The 22,702-nt window shown below is 40.6% G+C and overlaps 1 protein-coding gene across 2 annotated transcripts; it reads left to right on the top strand.

Moving 5' to 3' along the window:
* Nucleotides 1-147: 147 nt before the first annotated feature.
* Nucleotides 148-21,326, top strand: lipeb (lipase, hormone-sensitive b). 2 transcript variants are annotated; one of them, XM_026371187.1, is made up of 13 exons: nt 148-258; nt 7,703-7,944; nt 8,785-9,069; nt 9,912-10,002; nt 11,003-11,148; nt 11,476-11,661; nt 13,199-13,351; nt 16,049-16,193; nt 16,845-17,072; nt 17,781-17,966; nt 19,010-19,191; nt 19,839-20,102; nt 20,676-21,326. In XM_026371187.1, exons 1-13 carry the CDS (start codon nt 168-170, stop codon nt 21,078-21,080), a joined length of 2,604 nt encoding a protein of 867 aa, XP_026226972.1. In that variant the 5' UTR covers nt 148-167; the 3' UTR covers nt 21,081-21,326. The 2 variants fall into 2 exon arrangements, with proteins under 2 accessions (XP_026226972.1, XP_026226971.1); XM_026371186.1 differs by lacking the exon at nt 148-258 and adding an exon at nt 3,355-3,691.
* Nucleotides 21,327-22,702: the final 1,376 nt, after the last annotated feature.

Raw genomic sequence — 22,702 nt, 5'->3', positions numbered from 1 at the left:
AGAACCGAGGCGGATGCTTGTTGATTTTTTGTAGCGTAGTGATTGGCTACTGGACGGCGGCGCAGCTTTTCATTGGCTTACACATTTGGTGTGGGCGGGCTCTCGGCGCCCCCAGGCAGGTATGTAGGAGACATGAGAGAGGCGGTGCGTAAACAGAGCGGGCGAAGATGGCGTCGAACAAGAAGATTGGTGGAAATAGCAGATTGGAGAAAGGTGCGAATGGAAGACGCTCGTCCAAACTCAAAGAGGGTCCAGTGGGTGAGTTTTCTGTGTCGTACCAGCTTCGTCACAGCCCCATGCCGCCTTTTCCTATTTATCAACGTCACCGTTTTGCCACCCCCGAGCTGACACATCCCGTTAGCGGCTACGTTAGCGGCTACGTTAGCTAGGCTCTGGTAGTGAATGGACAAATAGGATTCTTCCAGCTCAGCTGCTTAGGTGTTGTGACATCAAAACGAGTAAGTCGTGAGGAAGTGTAAATAAAGTGCCCGGTCTACTTGTAGTTGTAGCAGTAGTGACTGTAATAATGACTCTGTAGTAAACCCGGACTGCACACATATCACACATGGATGTGTTTATGTTCACTCTTCACCTTCTGTGCCCTCCCTAGTCTCAGCTGGTGACACTGACAGGACCCACCTGAACAGGTACTTGGACCCAATGGAGACAATGCTATGTACACCTATGAGCCACAACATTAATTATCTGCTTGGTGTTGTGCAAGTCCCTCTCTGCTGGTAGAACAGCTCAGACTGGTCCAGGTATAGACTCCACAAGCCTCTCTGGTATCTGGCACCAAGACGTGATTAGCATATCCTTGAAGTCCTGCATGTTTCGAGGTTGGACCTCCATGGATTGGACTCCCATAATGCATCCTGGTGCCGTCTCCCCCACAGTTAAATGGCACACAGGCACCTGGCAATCCACATGATTTATCAAACCAGGCCACCTTATACATTTGGTGGAGGCCCATCAGCATGGGCACTCAGAGATCTGTGGCCATTCAGAGAGGTTGTGATGCATTGTGTTTAATTAATAATTAAATCTTTCAGCACAGTAGCCGTTCTGTGGGGTTGGACCCTTCCCTCCCCATCTGCATCCGATTTGAACTTCCACGAGAACCTGTAACAGTGTCACAGTTATGCATGTCACCTCTCAGAAGTAATTATATTGTGGCTGATTGGTGTATAAGGGAGATGCGTGTTGGTTGTTGTAACTAAGCATAAATCAATTAAGCAAATTGTTAAGGTCACTGGTGATGCTGTCATTGGGTGTGCCAGTGTTGCACTGGAGCATATGATGACAAACAGGCAACCTGTGTAAGAAGATAACAGACTTTACAGGATCTCCCCGCAGGCATGACTAAACAAACTCTCTCTGTTACTCATTTGTCTTGGTATCTATTTTTTATCACTGTTACTGATTATAAAAGCAAGATATTTTTAGCTTTCTGTTTGTGAATGACTATTATAATATGCCTGTATAATGAGATTAGATAAGATTTTACATAATCTTACTTGTTAAGTCAGGTTCCCAAAATGAGCACCACCAATTGTAGCCAGATATGATTATCAGAGTTTTGTTTTCTTTAAAGAAATTTGTTCCATCGCAGAGCTGAAGGCCTCACATAGATGGGCTACGGAGGCTCATTGTTGCTAGTTTCCTGTTGTTCAGTTTGTCCTTGTGTGAATGAGGGAGCTGTGTCTGGTACAAGGGTTAAAGCCTCCTAAACATGAGACTGCTGAGGCCCTGCTGTTGCCACTTCCTCTTGGCTGTGCATTGCTCCAAGTTAGCTATTTTTAAAGTCAACTTCCTACATACATGAACATTGTCAAGTGTCATATATCTTGCCAAGTAAAAAAAAATGAAGATGACATATGTTGCACATGAAAATCATATAAAAGGGCAATGCTGTAATTGTATATTTGCATAGATAGATTAGGACGTTACACTGTAAGAGTTCCACTTCAAAGAACACCCAGTGTATTTACATGTCCTTGGACTTAAATTAACTCCTACTCCTGCCTACACATTGCCCTATGTGTATGGTGTTCTGTTTCCGCTTGATAAAGCTAGAAAAGATCACCATGTTTTTCGTAGCTTAAAGTCTTGTCAAACGTACACTAAACCATTTAAGTAGAAGCGACCAATCCAGATCTAAGCCACCAATGTAAACAAGCAGGTTTTCCCTGACAGATGACCAACCTTTGTTTGCATAGAAGTTACACCTTATGGTATAAGGGACAAAAGAGTCTATCTGCTTGCCTTGTGTCTATTTGATTCACTACTCAAAGAAAGGTGTTAAGAAGGGTTGAAAGGATCTGCACTGAACATAACAAAGGCTCAAACCATTTATGTTTTGGTTAAAAACTAGAAATGATTGTGAGAAAACTGGTTATTTTAATTATTTCCATCAGTTTTATTTTTCCAGTCAAGAACTTATTAGTAGATGAATAAGCGAAATGAGCATCAAGTGGGAGTGAAAATATCTCTTGGTGAAGATAATAACAAAAACTTGCAAAAGGGAGAAACAACAAAATTATTCATCAGTGCCACAGTGGTCTCACTATGACTCAGTGTTCCTGGGTATGTTTTTGTATTTAGATTTCTGTGAATGGGTGAGGGGTCATGCCAAATGAGTTATGGGAATGTCATCTATCATATCAGCCAAAAGTCTTAACTAAGGCATCTTTGAATTACATGATGACCCTCTATTTTGTGTGTTCTGCATTTACAGCCTAACATTATTTCTCAAGAGTTGGCACATGCAGTTTTGTTAAATAAACATCCACAAATATATGTTCAAAGGTAAAACATAAATGAAATTCAGCACTCAGGATTTATAAAAAGAAAGCATTTCCATGTTATAATTAGTAACAGAAGCAGGAATTGTACCTAAGCCTAAATCTCATTAACCTACGATTTAATGAGTTGTCACAAAGTCACGAGCTCATTATAAAAAACCTCATTGTGGTGATTTTGATAATGTAATAATAGTTTACTGTTAACCTTAGCACAGTGTTATATTTATTTGTTTTTTAAATGTTGGCCAGGAAAAATAAGAACAAGTGCATTTATTTTTTTAAATGTTGAAGCCAAAATGATTATTTTATGAATATATTGATAGTGATTAACAGTTGATAATTTTAGTCCTGTTTGTTTGCATTTGGTTTTGTGACCTTTTAAATGAATGGAAATCTAATGCAATAAAAGGAAAAAGCCACAGCAGGAATATTGTTATTGTTATCATCTCATAGTCTCATAGTTGTGTCTCTGCCAGTGTCTGTTGTGATCTGCCAGTTAGGTTGAAGGTTACAGGGAGTTGCATGTTGCACAGCCAATAGCAACATAGCCCACAGTCACAGGGAGAAAGTTAACCGGACCAGGGGTTGTTAAAAGCCTCCCTGTCCTTTTAAAAGCATCACAGGGATGAGCAAAGAGGAAAGGAAGGACAACACATTGCCTCTGTGTAGAATTGGTTATGAGAGGCTGACAGGGGTAGAGCCACATTATAAAGACGAGGTAGCGACGGACAACGAGAGGGAGAACAAAACCAACCCGAAAACTACATCTCTTTCTTTCTGCCACCCCTCCCTTTCTCTCTATCTCTCTTTCTGTTTTTTTCCATGCTCTCGTTGTTTTCGTGGAAGAGAGGAGACAGACAAGGACAGAACGTTGAACTCAGACACTGGTAAAGACTTTTCACTTTTTTGTGTTCCAGCTTTTCAATAGTTTGTCCTCACCATCAATTCTATGATATGCTAGAAGAAGCCTGCAGGTATTTTTATGAAAACGCTGAATTCACACTGTCTGTGGTCCCCGCAGGAGTCATTATATGTCTGTAATATCACTGTGCTGGTTGTTGTACATGACTTATTAATGCCCACTGTCATCCATCTTTCATGTGATGCGACCAGGTGCAACTTAATAGTTGCTGTGAGCTTACAGTGATGATTTGTTTCGCTAACACAGCGAGTGATGCTGTTGCTCAGCACTGTCATAATTACAGTTTTATGTGAAAGAAAAACGTTTGCTTCTTTAACATCTTTGAAATGAAAAGAATCAAATACAGATTTTTTTTTTTTTAATATCTGCCTACCTATAAAAGGCTCATTTTACACATTTAGTTTAACTACATTTTGCAGCAGCTTCCTAATAGCTCAACAACTGCACATTTTTATTTGCATAGTAATTCAAATAGTTAAATTATTATTATTTGTATTATTTTACTTTATTGTATCATTGTTACTATGACTTGCTACTGTAATTGGACACCATTTGGTCAACCTGCTGCATTTTCCTTTAATCCCGACCACTGTGAAGGTATGATGAGAGCAAATAAGGGATTACAGCAATTTATTAACAAATGTTCAAAGACATTATTTAAGGCTGACTACTTCTAAACTACCTATACTGAGTAGTTAGCTTAAGCTTAACTAGATTTCTCCTAAATTGTACGTTGGAAAAAGCTACTTTCAAAAGCAGCAATGGTCAAATTTGACATCTAGTGACTCATACAGAAGGTAAACTGACAGCTGGTTTAAGCATAGAGTTATCTTTACCGTTTTCTGTTAGAGCGATTATTTAGTTTTATGCAAAGGCAAAGTTCTGAGTTCTCGATAAGATGGTTCAGTTAACTGTATTCATTTGCAGAATATTTGCATATGAGATACTCTCTCTGGGTCTGATGTTTGCTAGCTCCATTATCACCAAGAAAGTTTGAGGGCAGCTTATGCTGATTCTGGGGTTTATAAAGTTCAACATAAAGCCTGTTTGCTTGCCCAGATAAGAGCATTGTACCACCTGCTCTAATAAAACAGTAAAATATAAATTTTAGCCTTGGACCATAACTAGTTTGACTGCTACAGCTTGTCCTGCAGCATGACGTTTAGATGCTTGACCAAAGGACTCACTGTGCTCCCCGAGGCCACATTTTCACTGCTGTGATCAAGTCTATCGAGAGAGGTTCATGTGTATTTATAGATGTTCTTTGCTTCGGTCCTTTTTTCCATTTTCATGCTGATGTAATAGTTCTGTTGTTGCACACTAACTGTTTCATGTGTTGTCACAATCAGAGCAGTCATAGTTTGTGGTAATCCACTGAGTTTTTGCTAAATCCTGCAATGACACAACAGCCCATGAATTGTATGTGTTTTAGTCATTGCAAATTGTTTTGTGTTCTGTAGGCTTTTTTTCCATTTGCTGTAATAATAAACTTGTATGGTTAATTTTTCCCTAATATGAAAGGGACTGGATGAAAACTCCAGTTTATATGCTTTGTGTCTCCTTGATGCATGCTGCATCGCAGCATTCTTTGAGACTCTCTAAAGCTATCATCCACCAAAAATAGAATACTATTTTCAGACACTGTACGCAGTGGTGCTGTGTGTCTAAAATGAACCATAGACAATCAAACTATTGTGATATGTAAAAACAAGTCGTAAAACTTTTCAGGGTAAGTAATGCTAGCAGTTGATTTTTACTAGGATAATTACTCATTTACACTTTGTCTAAATTCCAGTAAATGTTATTTGCCTTGATTGATGTTATTTTTTATTACCTAACACAAAAAGTGTCACTCCCTGCATTTATAGATTATAACTTCACTGCACAGTATTAATAGAATAGTCCATGTAAATTCAGTTTTAGTGTGGGGTTTCCACTGAAGTCATGGGACAAGCTTATGTAAGATGGAGTATTCCTTTCATATGCTCGAATCGATGTGAAATTAGGCCCCAAGCTGCTTCATTAAGCTTTACTGGAATAGATAAGTTGGCATTGCAATAAAAAACTACAGTGCTGCTCCGTGTAATCTGCTCATTTGACTTTATACCCCAAGGCTGAGGAATGCCTTGTAACTTCAAGGGGATTTTTTCTGAGGGCTTGATTGCAATGCACACAGGGTTGGCTCATGACAGAAACTAAAAACATAAATGGGTAAATTTCTGACATAACATATTTCTTATCAATTTCTGTTTTGTTAAGCGGTTCAGCTCTGTAACGTTTAGGTTTAAGTTGGGTGTGTCCAGATGTGGTATGTTTTCCCGCTAAGCTTAAACCACATAATTCTTTTGCATAATTAAAGCCAGTATGTTGTAAATACTAATATTGACACTGTGCAGTGCAGTTTTATTTAATTATCCTTTGCTAAAATCCTAATGGAGACACATTAGCTTTCAAATTGGAAAATCATGGGATCTTGATTGGTAGGGCACAGTAAAAAGAAAGTGGAGTGACGGAAAAAGACAATCGAGGAACGTGAGAAGATATTTTTCATGCAGCATGTGCTGCAAGACGTCTGGGTGATAAATGTCTCTTTCCAAATGTCAGGAGGTTGTGATTCCTTCCAGCAAACTGAAATCGCCTCTCCTATTACTCTTCCTGAGTGGCAGGCAATAGCAGAATAATTGTGTGATTACAGCTCCATTATTTCTTTAACCCTCAAAACAATATTACACTTCACTGTTTCACTTCTTAGCATGTCTAGGAAGTTCCACAGTGCAAAATGTTTCTTCTGAGATCTGTGAAGAAACGGCTGTACTGTTTTTACTTTTTTATTCTTCGATATGCTTTATTGCTGAGCCCTTAATTAAAGGTTTAGTAACAAATGTCTGAGTCTGAGTTTGAGCTAGTTCCAAAAGCAGCAGTCATTTTTCTGTTCATTAGGTATGCATAGTTTAACTGAAGATGATTTAACACAGCAGTGTTTCTTCAAGGATAATTTTGAATTGATCTTAATCTCATAAAGACCAAATGTGCCCCATCCATCCATTTCCTTCCCTCTACACACTTTCCCCCTAAGTTCTCTCATCTATCTCATCTGTCAGAAGGCACTGCTGTTTCTTTTGTTTTATTATGTGTCCGTTCAGTGTGCTAGTCACCCTAAACAGTAAGTATCATCGAGTCCCTGGGGTAAGGTGTTGTGGAAACAGAGATATCAGCTAACTCTGTGAAAGAACTCAATCCAGCAGGGGGAATCCAACAGGGAGAAAGTGCTGGGGCTGTGATACGCAGCATTAGGGAGGAGGTATGAACAAACCTGATAAATATGCTCCGCTGTGTATCATCGGTGTACCTCCCTTTGGGGCTCTATGTGAGTGAGTTTGAGTCTTTGGCAGTTTATGACTAATTAGCATTTGTTTCCACCAGCATGACGTAAGCAAAAGCCTCTGCCTTCTCCTCCTGTTTCATTCATGTATGCCTAGATCTCAGTGGATTTTGTATGCTTAGCCTGGATTTACATCATTTAATTTCAGGACTTGCTTAATACATTTCAATCAATGAGCTTCTATACGCTGGGCAATGGGAGATTTGTTAACAGGAGTCTGAGAACATTATGTGGGATATGTCCAATGATACCCTATTTAGTACAGTGTCTACATTCTGATTACAGCTATGGGTAGGATGCCGAATGAGATCAGGTTGCTCTATTTTTTGTTTTCAGGACCGAATACCACATTGCAGACAAGTGTAAGAAGGATAGAATGACGTGATTTTCTAAAGGGCTTCTATATACTTTTCAGAAGGGCAGTATAATTAGTTGCAAGCTTAGTGAGGAGTATTAAAATGTATGCCTCTGTGTCAGCAGAAAGAAAATAATTATATTAGTAAATTAAATAATAAAAACTTTATGTATCCCCACACACAAATAACTCTCTCTCTCTGTATCTTCTGCCTTCCTACTCTATCCTACTGATTCTAGTGATGGACACCAAGGCGGTGTTTGCGGCCTTGTACAGCGTGTGCGAAGAGAATGCTGCTTTCTTCTCAGGAGGAGGCAAGGCGTCACAGGGCGATGCAGCACGACGGCTGGTAGACTCCATGAAGCTCATCCAGGAGCATGCTCGCAGTCTGGAGCCTGTGATTTCTAGCTTTGCTGCAGTTTACCACCATTTTGACTTCGACCCACACATCCCTGCCAATGGCTATCGCTCATTGGTCAAGGTAGGTTGTGGGATGTTTTGAAGTCTTTGTGTGTATGAGTCAAGTATTGGATCTGTGTTCTGTGCAGATCTGAGAATAATAAGCCCCCACACCACAATACATTCTCATCAATACTCTCTCCTCTGATAAACCACCACCTCTTTGCCGTGGTATTGTTTTGTTTCAAGGTCAATCTATTTGTTTTATAGATTATTTTATGTTGCAAATCAGGTTAGATAGATTTCTCCAGCAGCAGGATCTCTAACATTACTGTACCCTCTGTACTTGATCTTTAACAGTTATTGATAAAACTTCATGACCTTCAGCGTCTACAGCCCACCACAAGTGAATGAGTCTAGCAGGGCAGCAAATGAATGCTGCTCTGTTTTCTAACTCTTGGTTTCCACATTTTAAATCCTTCTCATCCCCACAGTACTAGTCAAACTAATCTGTAACACCCTGCTAAAGCAGCAAGCTTTTCACATGCTCTCATTCAAGCATGCTATCACACATCGTTTCCCCACCCCCCCTTGGAGCTTACCACCCTAATCTTAATTACAACAAGCACACTCAGGAGACAGGAGACTCTTTAATGATTACACAATTAAAGAACTGTGTTTTGGCTTGTTATACTATTAAATTTTATGTATTCATTTTATAGACAGTGACCTTCATTATTTATTACCTCAACATTACATATCCTTAGAAATTTTATTTTGTAGAAATTCTCTCATTTCATTAGTTAGAGGCATACTTTGTATGAAATGTACTGACCTTGTGTCTTATGTAAATTGATATCATATATCAGAAATAAACACAGTTTGCCTGAAATGTTTGGATGTACTATCTGTATTTTTCTAGGTTGTCCGTTGCTGTCTTCTCCACATCATCCACAAGGGGCGCTACATCACTGCCAATCGCCGCAGCATCTTTTTCCGGGCAGCTCACAATGCAGGGGAGATGGAGGCATATTGTAATGCCCTTTGTCAGCTGCGTGCCCTGCTCTATCTGGCTCAGCGCTTGCTACATGACAACAGCCATGGCAACCTTTTTTTCCAGGATGAAAGTGGCCTCAGTGAGAGCTTTGTCCGCGAGTATGCATCCATGCACAAGGGGTGCTTCTATGGGCGCTGCCTGGGCTTTCAGGTGAAATGAACTACCTGACACACGATAGATAGCGGAACAGATCAGAAATAGGAAGTCTTGGAAGGATTAAATGTAGAAGTACCTCCTTCTTGATGGTCTAAATCTATGATTTTATGCTGCAGTAGGTAGGCAGTAGGTAGTTATAATGATAATCATTTTTCTACATTACAACATATCATTATGCTGAGGAGAAAAGCAACCTCAAACTGACCAATTCTAAATTCACACATAAAGACAAGCTGAATGCACCTGTATCTACAGCTAAGGCAAAGATTTTCATACATGTTACTGTTCTATTCTGGAGCCATGGCTTCTGTTCTTAGGTGAGCTTAATGAGACAAGGGTGAACCCTCAGTGAACAGAGGTCCAAATTGAACTAAAGAGAAAAAATGATGAAACCTTCTTAGAACTGTCTGTTTCAATTTCTAATGTGTAAGACTTATCATATATTCTGAGATCCCATCTATTTTTGAACTTTCCACCAGTTCAGTGACTGCTTAGCTAGAACTAATATAGTCTAATACAACAGCCCTGCAATACATTTCTCTTCTTGAAAGTGATAATGCTCAGGTGTTGTTGAATATGTTGCAGTTATGTGTTGATTTAACTGTATGATGATTAAATTGTACTGCATTATACAGGCAGGTGGCGCTTGTTATTTATCCTTCCCTCACTGATTTAGATAGGTGGGACAAAATATATCTTAATCTTCAGAATTAAAACTATTAGGTTGCATTGATTTTAGCTTGTGGAACCTATTAAACTAGCAACTGAGTGTATTTCTTGTTTTTAAATAGACCACAGATATTCTAAAGTCTCTTTGTTGTTGTCCATCACCCCAGTTCACTCCATCCATTCGGCCCTGTCTCCAGACCATCGCTATCGGCCTTGTGTCCTTTGGAGAAAACTACAGACGCCATCAGTCAGGAATAGGTCAGCATCATCTTCTCCACAGCTGCACTCTCTCATCATTCAGCCACTTTGTTCTCATTCATAGATCGTACTCATCAATCCCCATGCCTCTTCTTCACTCCTCCTTGGCCCCTCACTGTGTACCTTTTGATGTTGTGTGTTTGGATTGTAAATGCTCTTTCATCCTTTGGAATCTCGAGGGCCAACTGGTGTGCTCTTGTATATTTCAGAATGTTTTGAACATACACACAGTTTTATAGAGAGGCAGTACAGCGTACATGATTATATACACATAGACACATGTAAATAATTAACATTCAAAATGGAATCGATAGTTTCATGATTTCTTGTGCTCTCTGCTGCACCACAGTGGATGCAGGAGGCCTTGCGCCATATGGTGAGTCCACTGAAACCCCCTTCATCATAGTCCTCTGTAGTGAACTGAGAGGCTATATGAAGATCTACAACTTGTGTTACCTAATTAGTTCTGTGCATAGTACTGCATTAGCTGTCTTGTAACAGTATTATAGTTTACAGATTGAGGTACTAAAAACTTCTCTGTCTTTACTTCTTGGTGAGCATTAATGTTTTTTATGTTATATGGACCTAGGATAGTAGACCTGAAATATCCCTGTGGGTAAAAAGATGTTGACTGCGACGGTGTAAAAGCCAATTTATCCTGTTGAACTGCTAACTGTTTGCTGTGTTATCCCTCTTGAGCTTCCTCCTTCTGCTGTCTCTGAAAGTTTGTTTTCCACTGTTGTCACTTTATGTCCTACTGGCCTGTCACTGTGACCTTAATCTTCCCTCTGTCTTGTGCTCCTACCTTTTCTGTCTCTGAACTCCTTTTCATACTTATTATACTGAACTTTAGTCTTTGCAAATCATTTTTCATTCTCATTTTCATTTCTTTTTAACTCTACTCCCATTTCTTTTTTTTTTCACCTTACCCTGTCTCTGATGTCTCCTGCCCACTTTATTCTCCAAATTAAACTTGTGTGGGCCTTTCCCCATTCCACAGGTATAGCAGCCAGCTCTTTCTTTACCTCGGGGAAGTATGCCATCGACCCAGAACTGAGAGGGGCAGAATTTGAACGTATCACCCAGAACCTTGATGTCCATTTCTGGAAGACCTATTGGAACATCACAGAGACTGAGGTCCTGTCTGTGAGTAGACTATAAATGCTTCTCTCAACACATTTACACATTTATGTAGTCTACACATGCTGTAATCTCCAACCCATGCACACAGAGACACAGTGCACTGCCCTGTTTTTAATTTTAAAACTGTATCAGGTATATTTTACTTTCCTCTGGTAAAAGTACCTTTCTATCATTATGCATTTTGGCCTACAGGTCGTTAATAATAATGGAGTGGAATTCAATTTATTCAATGGGGTTCATGATTAATTCATATGGTTTCTCTTTCACCGCAGTGACCTGACTCCCTCTGTAACTTGTACTCTTCTTTCTCCATCATATCTCTCCCTCCAGAGCCTTGCCAGTATGACATCCGCTCAGGTTAAGGTGAACCGGGCTCTTTCTGTGCCCGCTGTGCCCTTTGACCTTCCCCTAGCGAGCAACCACAGAGCATCTGTAACTATAGCCCCACCATCAGCACACATTGGCATTGCTCCTGTTCAGATGAGGCTCATCTCTTACGATTTGCGGGAAGGACAGGTACTTCAGACTATTAAGTCACAGTGGAAAAAGGAAATAAAACAGCTCTATATCTCATATTCTTTGCAAAACTAGTGTAGCTCTTGTACTTGCTACCACAAGTACCATGTAGTCTATTTAGTCTTCTATGCATTAGGTATTCACTGTGTGACCTAGTTTATGACAGTTTTACTCCACTGGGTCTTTTTAAACCACCTCTCATGTACCAGTCTTACAAATTCTTAAAATATTCCGGCAATATTTAGCAATATTTCTGGTATTTCTCCAAGCTGTTTGAGTAAACAACAGCTTTGACTCATCCCCGTGGACTTAATCCCCTTCATTATCTCTCTCTCTTTCTGTCATACGTTTCACTCTCACTTTTTATACTCTGCATCCCACCCTAATTCTCTCAGGATCCTCACTCTGTACGTCCAAGCTTATTCTCACAGCCTTCTTTTTAGCCTGGCACTTAACCAGACATGCTGTCAGCAAACACTTTATTGATCATGCACCAGCGAAACAACATTGTCCTTTCTAATGTCACAAAACACAATCCTACATCACCAAAACCTTCCCTTTCAGCCCTCCCTCCTTGTTTCTGTTAATGAATGGGAAGCGGTGTGTGTTGATGCAGTCGCAGGGGGAGCTGGCAGCAAGCTGCTGCAGAACAACTAGTTAATCCCCATCTCAAAGGAGCTCTTTACCTAACACTAGCAATGGGGAAAAAAAAGTCACCACCTGGATTTAACTAAGCAAATAGGTAGGACCTCCCACTGGATAATTACTGCAAAGATGATTATTTTTCAGCTGGCAATAAGTTATTTAACCCTAACTGATGCAGTAAATAGCTTTTCTTTTCTTAAACAACCATGTAGGAAGACACATCCTGTGGTCGTGGAAAAGATGTTAATCTGTTTCAGAAGGGTCAAATTATTGGCATGCAACAAGCAAAGAAAACAAATACGGAGATTGATGAAACTACTAAAATTGGGAGGAACTGTCCAATAGAAGAAGGTCATGTGGTCTGATGAGTCCAGATTTACCCTGTTCCAGAGTGATGGAAGCATCAGGGATAAATGACCATGTTATTTCATCAATAGATTTTTTTCTTCCCTGATGACACAGACATATTCCAAGATGACAATGTCAGGATTCATCAAGCTCAAATTGTAAAAGAGTGGTTCAGGGAGCATGACGCATCATTTTCACACATGGATTGGCCACCACAGAGTCCAGACCATAACCCCATTGAGAATCTTTGGGATGTGCTGGAAAAGACTTTGCTCAGCGGTCTGACTCTCCCATCATCAATACATGATGCGGAAAATGCAACTCTTGACAGGAATAAATGTTGTAACATTGCAGAAGCTCATTGAAAAGATGCCACTGTGAATGCGTGCCATAATCAAACCTAAAGGTGGTCCAATGAAATATTAGAGCGTGTGACTTGCAGCAGAGTATTACATCCTCCTTATAGTGAGGCAAGACCATGGTCATTCAGCATATGATATCTTTGAAATGATACTGAAATAATCCAAATTTGTCTCACTCTCAGGACAGCGAGGCTCTGCTGTCTCTCTCCCGCTCAGAGGGGGGTGCCATCTCTCTGTCTCTGGGGTTGAAGACGAAGCGCCTCCCCTCTTCTCCTTGCCTGCTGATCCACTTCCATGGTGGAGGGTTTGTGGCCCAGACCTCCAAGTCTCATGAGGTGAGATTTTACTCTCCAAGTCGAGCTCAGTTTTGTTAAACATTTTCCTTAATCTCACCAGAAAAGTAAGTCTAAAAGTATTAAATCTACTTGCTTCTACTGTGCATTACGTTATTTAACCTATATGTAATATTTAGAATGAAACACTTGGTCATGATGTAGTAAACGGTGGTATACTATCTCATGGGGAAAATGCATATCACAATACTGACACTGTGCACACTGCACAAACTACACACCTGGCTTACAAGTTGTTGATTGAGCTGCTATCGCCTCAGCAGTCGAGTCCACATTCTTATCCCTTCTATATTTGAATTTAAGGCTGTGTTTTCTCAAACTAATTGTAACTGAGCCCCAGTTAATTAACATGTTGATGCGACTGACACTAGTTGACAGAGAAGGAGCAGAGGGGTTACCGTTGTGAGGCTCTTCCTGTGTCAATAGTGTGGCATGTAATGAGCCGTTAAGTTAATTATTTTGTAATTAATCCTTGGGAATTTAATAGAGACACTTTGCCCTCGCTGCAAGCCTGGACTTGTATGGTCCAGGCAAAGCTTGGTCTTTTTTTTTTCATGTAAACTATTGCTTCCTGTCATTTACTTCATCCTCATGGGCTGCTTTTACAGAAGCAGCCCATGTCCTAGATTTCATTCCTAGATCAGTGTCGTAGCAAAAGGGAAACTATCATAGCAGAGGGAAGCATTCAACCTGCTTAGATCATCAGAAAGATTATTTAAATGTGGTTTGACACTCTGCTTCTGCCTCATGTGGTCATCTATGGCTGGGTGCTATCTTCATGTGGTATCAGTTCTACTTGTAGTTACTCTAACAGCCAGGGCTCTGTGAAGTCGCCAAGGACATGGGAATGCTTGATCTGCAGCTGCGTAGCAACCAGAGGATGAGAGAGAGCAATCAGAGAAGGGGGTGAGCAGGGCTGTCATGTCGAATTAACTGAGAACTGTACAACCCCACAGAGAAAGATTACCACAGGCACTAATGGAAGAGTAGTCAGACAATACTTCTCTACTCCTGAATTTCATTATATGCTTCCTGTCAGATTTTCTAATATCTCAAAAAGTCCTTTTTACTTCACCTAATGACCTTTTACATACCTACTGTACTTCATTTGTTATTTGGACGACATGTGTTGTATGTGCTGTATGTGTTCTGTTTGCCTATTCCCTTCATCAAACCCAAAAAAGGAGATAAGATTGGATTGGACATAAGTTTGGAAATTTCCTTTCAGGTGGAGGCCTGTGTTTTCCCCTGTGCCTCTAATATCGGCTAATATTTAGGAGACAGGAAACTGAATTTAATTCAGTGTCAGGAGTCTGCTTTCAGTGCCCAGTAAAGCTGAGATCACAGGAACGGATGTACTGGCATCTGTTCAGTTAGCAACTTGGGCACAGTGTTTGGACAGTGGTGGTATAAGCTTGTAGATTAATTGCTCTGCCTGTCTGAGAATGACTAGGACTGCAGCTCCCATTATTTCTTGTTTAGAGAAGAGATCTAGGGAACCTGTTTAGAATCTGTTTGTGTGTGAGTAAGAAGCGTTTCCTGAGTCCTGTAAAATGAACCACCCTTGGTCCCAGCTCAACAAAAACAGACACATGTACCTCTTCTCTGCCCAGTGGACCTTTTGTTTGGAGTGCTTGGCTCTCTTTATGGAAGCCGATGATGACCTGTGACTGACAGACCTGCCCATGGACTTGGGCACGTATTGACACTCATTGTAGACGGGCAACAATGATAGTTGTTCACAGTCAGTTACCCACATGGACACACACACACACACACACTATTAGGAGTACTCTGCTGGTTCACACAAACACACTGTCTGACCTGGACAGTGCTTCAACTATGTGCACACTCTCCTGTCACTAATGTCACTATAAGATTCACTGTGATGGGAACCTAGCGGGGCTTTAAGACAGCACAGCTGGCTGCTGGAGCAGCTACTCTCTTGTTTTTCATACTGATTCACTGGTCGGTGAGGTGACAAATAAACACAATCTGTGCTTCTTTTTTTTTTTTCTGGCGTTGTGAATGGAGAGCTGACACTTTCACTGCCAGCCCTGTCATAGCTTGTCAAAAAGGTGTTGAGAGAAGATAAAGACAGCAGGAAAGGAGAGCTGCTTTGTGCAACGAATATTTTATCATGTCAAGTTTTGATGCCTTTCTTGCATTTCAGGGTCACTGCATTGCAGTTGTGAAGCAAAGTACTTGCCTTAGGTTGGCATACAAAGTCTAAACACTTAACCTGACTATAGCACAAGAAGAAACATTCAGTATTCTGACAGTGAGTTTGGTTTTGTAGACAATCCCTGTAAATCCACACCAATTCCATCTTTGCCTTTGTTGTTTTCCTTCATGGTCTGAAAACTAGGACATGTGGGCACCTTAGTTATTACTGCATGAGTGAAAAGGAAATGGAGGTGACTGAGGCCACCACTCATTCTCCTTATGTCTAGACACTAAGCCAGAAAGAAGACAGGCGAAATCACAGGGACATAATTTTCATAACTTTTTTCATAACCTTGCTTCTTGATGTTCACTCCCACATGTGTCTCTCCCACCATCTCTGTCTCCTTGCCTTTGTTTTATAGTGGCTGCGCTTGTTTGTGATAAATATAACATAATATAGTCACTGGGAAACTGATTTTCTTCTTCATATATTTTGTATTCTCTTTTTTGCAGCCCTATCTAAAGAGTTGGTCCCAGGACCTTGGTGTCCCCATCCTGTCTGTGGACTACTCTCTTGCCCCCGAGGCCCCCTTCCCAAGAGCCCTCGAGGAGTGTTTCTATGCCTACTGCTGGGCTCTGAGAAACCACCACCTTTTAGGTACCAACATATCTCACAACATTTTACATTTACTGTATACTTTCTATAGTCAGTAGGAAAGTATATGCCAGAGAAATGATATACACTTTCAGAAGATAAAGAAAAGAATGAGGTAAAACTTAACTTTCTCAGGGTTAATGTGTCTTGTTGGTTGCTTCTGTAAATCTTCACCCATGTTTACCAATTCACTACGTATCTTGAGAGGATTCATTGATCACCTTGAAAGTTATCATGCTGCAGTTTCACACAAATTGTGATGCTCAATATTCTGGCAGAAAACCAGAGACATCTGTCCAGCTTAGGGTACATCCGACTGCTGAATCACACTTTGTCATATTAACAGTGATTGCACTGCAATATGTTAGTGTTGTAGTACAAGAACCAACATCACAGCCATGAGGCAGACAGTGAAACACTCTCTCACACAAACCACATTCAGCAGTGTTACATTGAAGTGAAGAGATGCACTTGACACTGATTTATTACATATTTGTTTTATGAACCTTGCAATTTCTCATAATTGCAGATAGTTTGTCTCCTTTATCTTATGTTCAAGTTTTATATTTTTTCCCTTTGAGTTCTCCTCTGTTTCTCCCTCATTTTCTTCACTTCTCTATATATTTATATTTGCTCTTGTATTTTTATCTCCAGGTTGGACCGGAGAGAAAGTGTGTCTTGCGGGTGACAGTGCGGGAGGCAACTTGTGTGTGACGACATCTATGCGCGCTGCTGCCTTTGGTGTGCGAATGCCAGATGGCATTGTGGCAGCCTACCCAGCTACTCTGCTGACTGCCTATGCATCACCCTCGCGTCTGCTAACACTTATGGATCCCCTGCTGCCACTCAGTGTGCTCTCCAGGTGCCTGAGCGCCTACGCAGGTACAGTACTTGTGCATAACAGGGAACTTTTTTATTCCAGTGAATTTTAGATTTAGATCTTAATTTTCTGTTTTCCTCTATTTTCTTCCTTTCAAGCACTTCTGCATGTCTTTCCCATCTAGTGCTGCACAGCATACATAATCTCTCGACTATGGTAGTAGGTTTGTTAGTCACTGGCCAAGTCTGACCAATGTCTAAATCACAAAGTACCAGTATTCAGTTTATAGTGATGTGGAAACTGAAACTAGTATAAAAATATTTTTAATAATAGTAGTAATAGTTTTACAATAGTTATACGTTTTTATAAATGACAAAATAAACTTTCAATACTTTTTAAAAATACATGTGTATATGGATGTATTTTCTTGCTATAAATGCATGTAAAATGCAAGAGAAACTCTTGGAAGTCTTTTGATTAACAAGTCTCACAAAAGGAGGAGTGAGAAGGACTGCAGTAATTGGATATATTGTCTGTCCTGTGTCTCCGTTCAGTAAGTGAAGTAAAACATAATTTCTTTCCTATTTACTCCTACTGTCTTCACTGTGCTTTGCTGTCTGTAATACAGATAGCTGTGTGGCGGTATTGAACCCACTCTGTCAGTGGTTTCTTTATGATTATACCTTTTTCTATTATTGCCTTCCCATTTTCTCTGTTGTTGCTCGTTTGCGCTTATTCAGGATTAACAAAAACACTTTCATCTCCTCCAGGCAATGAACCTCAGACTGAGAAGCAGGTAGAGAAAGTGAGCACACTGAGTCTGGTGAGGAGAGACACGGCGCTACTGCTGCGAGATTTCCGACAGGGGGCCTCCAACTGGATTCAATCTCTGCTGGATCCCAACAGAGCCTCAGCCTCCAGCAGCACAGTTGCAGAAGCAGCACCAGGACCCACTGGTATACCATCTTCTGCAATCGTGTATATGAACGTTTGTGTGCATGTGCAGTCATGTGGTAACATTAGGCGAGATGTGGGTGGCATAAATGTGTTTTGCTCTGCAGCTATTGTGTTCAAAGTTACCTATAGATGCAACCTGCTTCTTGTTATTATATCTTACATGCTGAAAGTACATTTCAGATCTATGGTGGTCTATGGGTGGAATACCTCCCACATTTTCAGTCTGCTCATAAAGCTAATTTATTTAAGTGTTGTGAGCACAACAATCTCAACCCCCAAAGTTCATTTACATTCCATATGGAGGAGGTTACTGACATAGATCGCCTTTATACAGCATTCAACTAACCAATTATTGGTTTATCTCTTCCTATTGCGTAACACTCACGTAGTCCCATTCATATCAATTTACCTATTTGAAGCAGCAGGGCTTTGACAGTAATTGTTAATTGCAGCCACTGTAAATCTGGTGACGAATCATAATTTCCCTGGCGTCCCCTTAGCTAGGTGACACCCCCACAGCTGCAAGTCCAAACTAATGAGAATGTCATTGGTAGGTGTACATTATTAAAAGGCCATCATGGTGCTGAGATTGTTCATTATTAAAGAGATGGGAGATTGGTAGTGCTTTGTACGGAGACCAGCCATGATGTCTCTTACAGCTGTGTTTTGACGACTAGGGGCGGCTGGATGATATCGCCATGACAGCACTATTTGAATTTCCTCCACCCACTTCTCGGCTCTTCTTCCTGATATATCCTAATTTGCATATTTGGCTCTTAAATGTTGGCTGTCAACCAGAGGACATATGATAAGGAGAAACAGAAAAAGTGAAAGTAATTGTGTACTATTATCAGTTTATTATTATTATATTTTTTTCTGTGTCTTCCAGCTGCTATTGGCCCAAAGAAATTAGACTGAGCTCTTGATCCTTTATACACTTTATAAATTACATGGTTAATGATTCCTTTGAACAAACTTTCATTGTGTTTTATTTGAAACGCTCTTAATTTTTGTTTTGCAAATTTTCTTGGCTCTCTCATAGATGCAGTAAGGAAAAGCATTTCAGAGGCAACCATCTCTTCTCCTCATGCTGACCCCCCTGTACCCTCAGATACCTCAGAGTTCCCCACCAGAAAATTATCTGTCAAGAGCCAGACTTGCCAGGACTTGGGATCCCACAACAGTTCCACATCACAAAGCGAACCACTGCTCTCTGAACGCACTGTACGTCACACTTTAACATCTTTACAATGAGACTAGTGTGCTCTTATCCAGAATAAGTTTACGACATTAAATGACTAAATTTAAAAGAACTATGGTTTGCCATTGGAAATTTAGCCTGCTGTTAAAGGAGGTACTGTGATCTGAATTCACAAACCCACACCCAGCCTTCAATATACAGTATGTTTGTTGTCTATCTAGTAGAAACGCACACCTTTCAGTTTGGAAGATTATGTCACATATCCCTTACAAACAGATTTGGCTCTAAAATGCTGACAGAATATCAAAACTTTTTGATTGTGCAAGTACTGGCAAGGTATTGCAAATTATCCTCACATGTATTTTCACACAGGCAGGTTGGATTAGTGGCTAGCTTGGGAAAAATAGCAGGCAGAGGTGACGTAAGATTTTTTAATATGCTTTTCCTCCTTGAAATGGGGATTGTTCAGTCAAGCCTCTCAGGCACTGAGCCAAGGTTTTTAGAACATTTTCACAAGGACAAAGTGTTGGAAGTCTACATATATGCCAGTTTGCCTGTCAAGTATTTTATGCCTTTTTTTATATTTTATTTCCATTACCTGCTCTATTGATCCCTTGATCATTGCTGTCCAACTTCCTCTGAATAATTTCTCATCTCTTCTTTTATTTAGCCAGAAGATGTGAGTTTCTTCCTCTCCAAGGATGCTGATCCTGCCATGACCAATGACCTGTCTTCACTGGCCATACCACCCCCTGCTAGAGAGGATGGATCAGAGTTTGGAAGGAGGGATTTTCCACTTGGGTTTCAGCCACTGCGTTCAGAGCAGCTGGCTGAGATGAGGGTGGAGAGCTCTCCTGTGTTTAAGGATCCTTACTGCTCTCCACTGCTGGCTCCTGACAGCATGCTGAAAGGGCTTCCACCTGTGCACATAGTGGTAAGAAGAGAGAGGGCATATATACACCTCTACAAGTGTAAGATAAGTTGTTAGCCAACTGTAATTGTCACCAAGTGATTGCAGAAATGATCCTCTGAGAAAGCTTATATTTCATATGACTTTAAACTTGGCAATTTTGATATTGTAGAGCATGTAGTAGCAGACCAAGATATTGGGATTGTTGCTTTGTGAAGGAGAAGGCAGAAGCATAATGGGGTGGAGAAGAAAAGAAAGGCATGCTCATAATGTTAAGAGCTGGTGAATACCCAGGACAATACAGAGTGTACATTGTTGTATTAGTAAGATGGACAATAATGGCATGAGGTTGAAGCCCTATGTCTCTTGTGAGAAGTATGTTAATATGAAAATGAAGAAATTGGTGCTGATTTTAAAGTATCTAGAGTGAGTCAGCAAGATTGTAAAGAAAGCAGGGACAAAAGAGACTGGGACGCTTGGCTTCCTTTTCTTCATCCCTTAATTAAGATTCTTGACATGTCTGAAGGGAATCCTAAATTGCTTTTCACCATTCCCACCCCTTCTCTCCCTCTTGTTTTTTCTCTCTCCCCTTCTCAGGCTTGTGCATTAGATCCCATGCTGGATGACTCTGTGATGTTTGCCAAGCGTTTGAGGAACGTAGACCAACCTGTCACACTGTGCATCGTGGACGACCTCCCCCACGGTTTCCTCAGCCTATCGCAGCTCTCGAAGGAGACAAGGGAGGCTGCGAACGTCTGTGCGGAGAGAATTCGTGCCGCCTTTACCCACAACGACACGCCTCCGGAGCCACGCAAGCATCGCAAGCTGGAACGGACTGATAGGGGTGTGCCAGCCACTTCCGGGGAAGCCGGTTCTCTCTTCGTCAGCCCCATTGAGGGTGCCGAGCTTGCTGTGGAGAGTGGGGCAAAAATTGCTGATGGCGAAGGCTTAGTCGCTGTGGCACCCCCGAATAACACTGATGCTGGTGGGATTGGGGCTTAAATAAGGTTAGATTTAAAAAAAAAAAAAAAAGGACTTTAGTTTACACAAGGAGTGAAGGGAGGGAGTAAATGAAATTCAGACAAGTTTAGGCAGCATAGTGCCTACAAGGGAGAGAGAAAGTATCCTAAAAACAGAAATGAGATGGGGAGCACAGAAAGAATTGTGAAGAAGTACTGACATATAACTTCCTCTGCTTTACCAATGTTACCACTTGTCAATGCACCAACTCAAATCTGGCAGACAAAATTAACACACCCACAAAAGACAGTCATGCTTATGAATAAAATGGTAATTTAGCAGCTACTTAGATCAAAGACCAGCAGTCACCCACACATACAGCACAATACATACTTAATGGTGTCTGTTAGGCAGTGGAGACTTGGACATAAAGCAGTACACAAGATTCTTCAGACGAAGCCCGATTGGGTGATTCATCTAAGCAAAGACAGTCATTTGAGGCCCTAATCAGATAGTGGTAGGCACACTATAAGCTTCAGTATAGAGTCACCCCCATCAAAATGACCACTTGTCCTTTGGGGAGCCACTCTAAATCACACTTAATAACTCCACATTGTGTTCTCCATTACGCCAGTTTGGCAGTCAATACAGCTCACTTTGTGGATAGTAACTCTGTAGAATCTCTCCCAGATACAATTACAAACCTAAAACACAACAGACTGAGAGGCTAAACTGGATAAATTTATTCACTTGTTTCTCGAGATTCTGTTGAAGTTTTAATCATATCATTAACCCTATGCAGTAGTGTTACTTCTGTCATTATTTTACTCTTTCTATGGCTGTAGCATAATCCCAGAATCATTACTTTTTTTTTGTTCACTGTATTGTTTGTTTCATGTAATACTGTTCTGTTTATTCCGCACATTTCTCAATTTACTCAATATTTACCTCTGCTTCTTTAGCCACAGGTGCTCTGACATCCATGCCTTCCCCAGTTAAACTTACACAGTATTCTACTCTCAGTAATACAGCCTTTGTAGACAAGAGCAAATGTAGACTATTGCACAGAGGCATGCAGCCCTGTCTAGATGCTGCCTGGTGCTTTTTGCAGTGTTGACATTACTAATGCAAAGATTACATTTTATTGATTGCTACAGTGAAATATGTGTAGATGCACTGAGATGCGTTAGTTTCCTAAGAAATAACACTAGTGCTTGGAAACTTGGTTCCATCTTTCAGGAGAAACCATAGCTCACAGCTGTCTGAAAGAGACAAAACTACAATATTCTATTGATAGTATTTTAAGATTTGAAACAGTTTTGGGAAGTTCTGCACGTGCAGAACTGGAGACCGAGAGAGAGGGCAGGAAAAAGCCCAGCTGTCAGCTATTAATACATCTCTTAAAATTCACTGAATACACTGATTTTCTCTCAGGTTGTCCCTGTTCCTTCCTAGGCGTTACTGCTCACTACGTCTCCACACAATATGTCAAAGTACCACTTCTCAAACCTATTTCTAAAGATTAGCCACTTTTAGGCAAATCTTGAGGGCCCTGACAAAAGAAAAACCATTGTAATGTTTTCCACATTGTCATGTGGAAAAAATACTGAATGTGTATTTGACCAACTACAACTGGCAAGCAGTCCAGAATTTTTCACTCCTCA

This window comes from Anabas testudineus, chromosome 16 (assembly GCF_900324465.2).
Source record: "Anabas testudineus chromosome 16, fAnaTes1.2, whole genome shotgun sequence".
NCBI classification, from domain to species: Eukaryota; Metazoa; Chordata; class Actinopteri; order Anabantiformes; family Anabantidae; genus Anabas; species Anabas testudineus.
The sequence above is the reverse complement of the archived record's forward strand: the minus strand, read 5'-3'. Positions and strand labels throughout refer to the sequence as shown.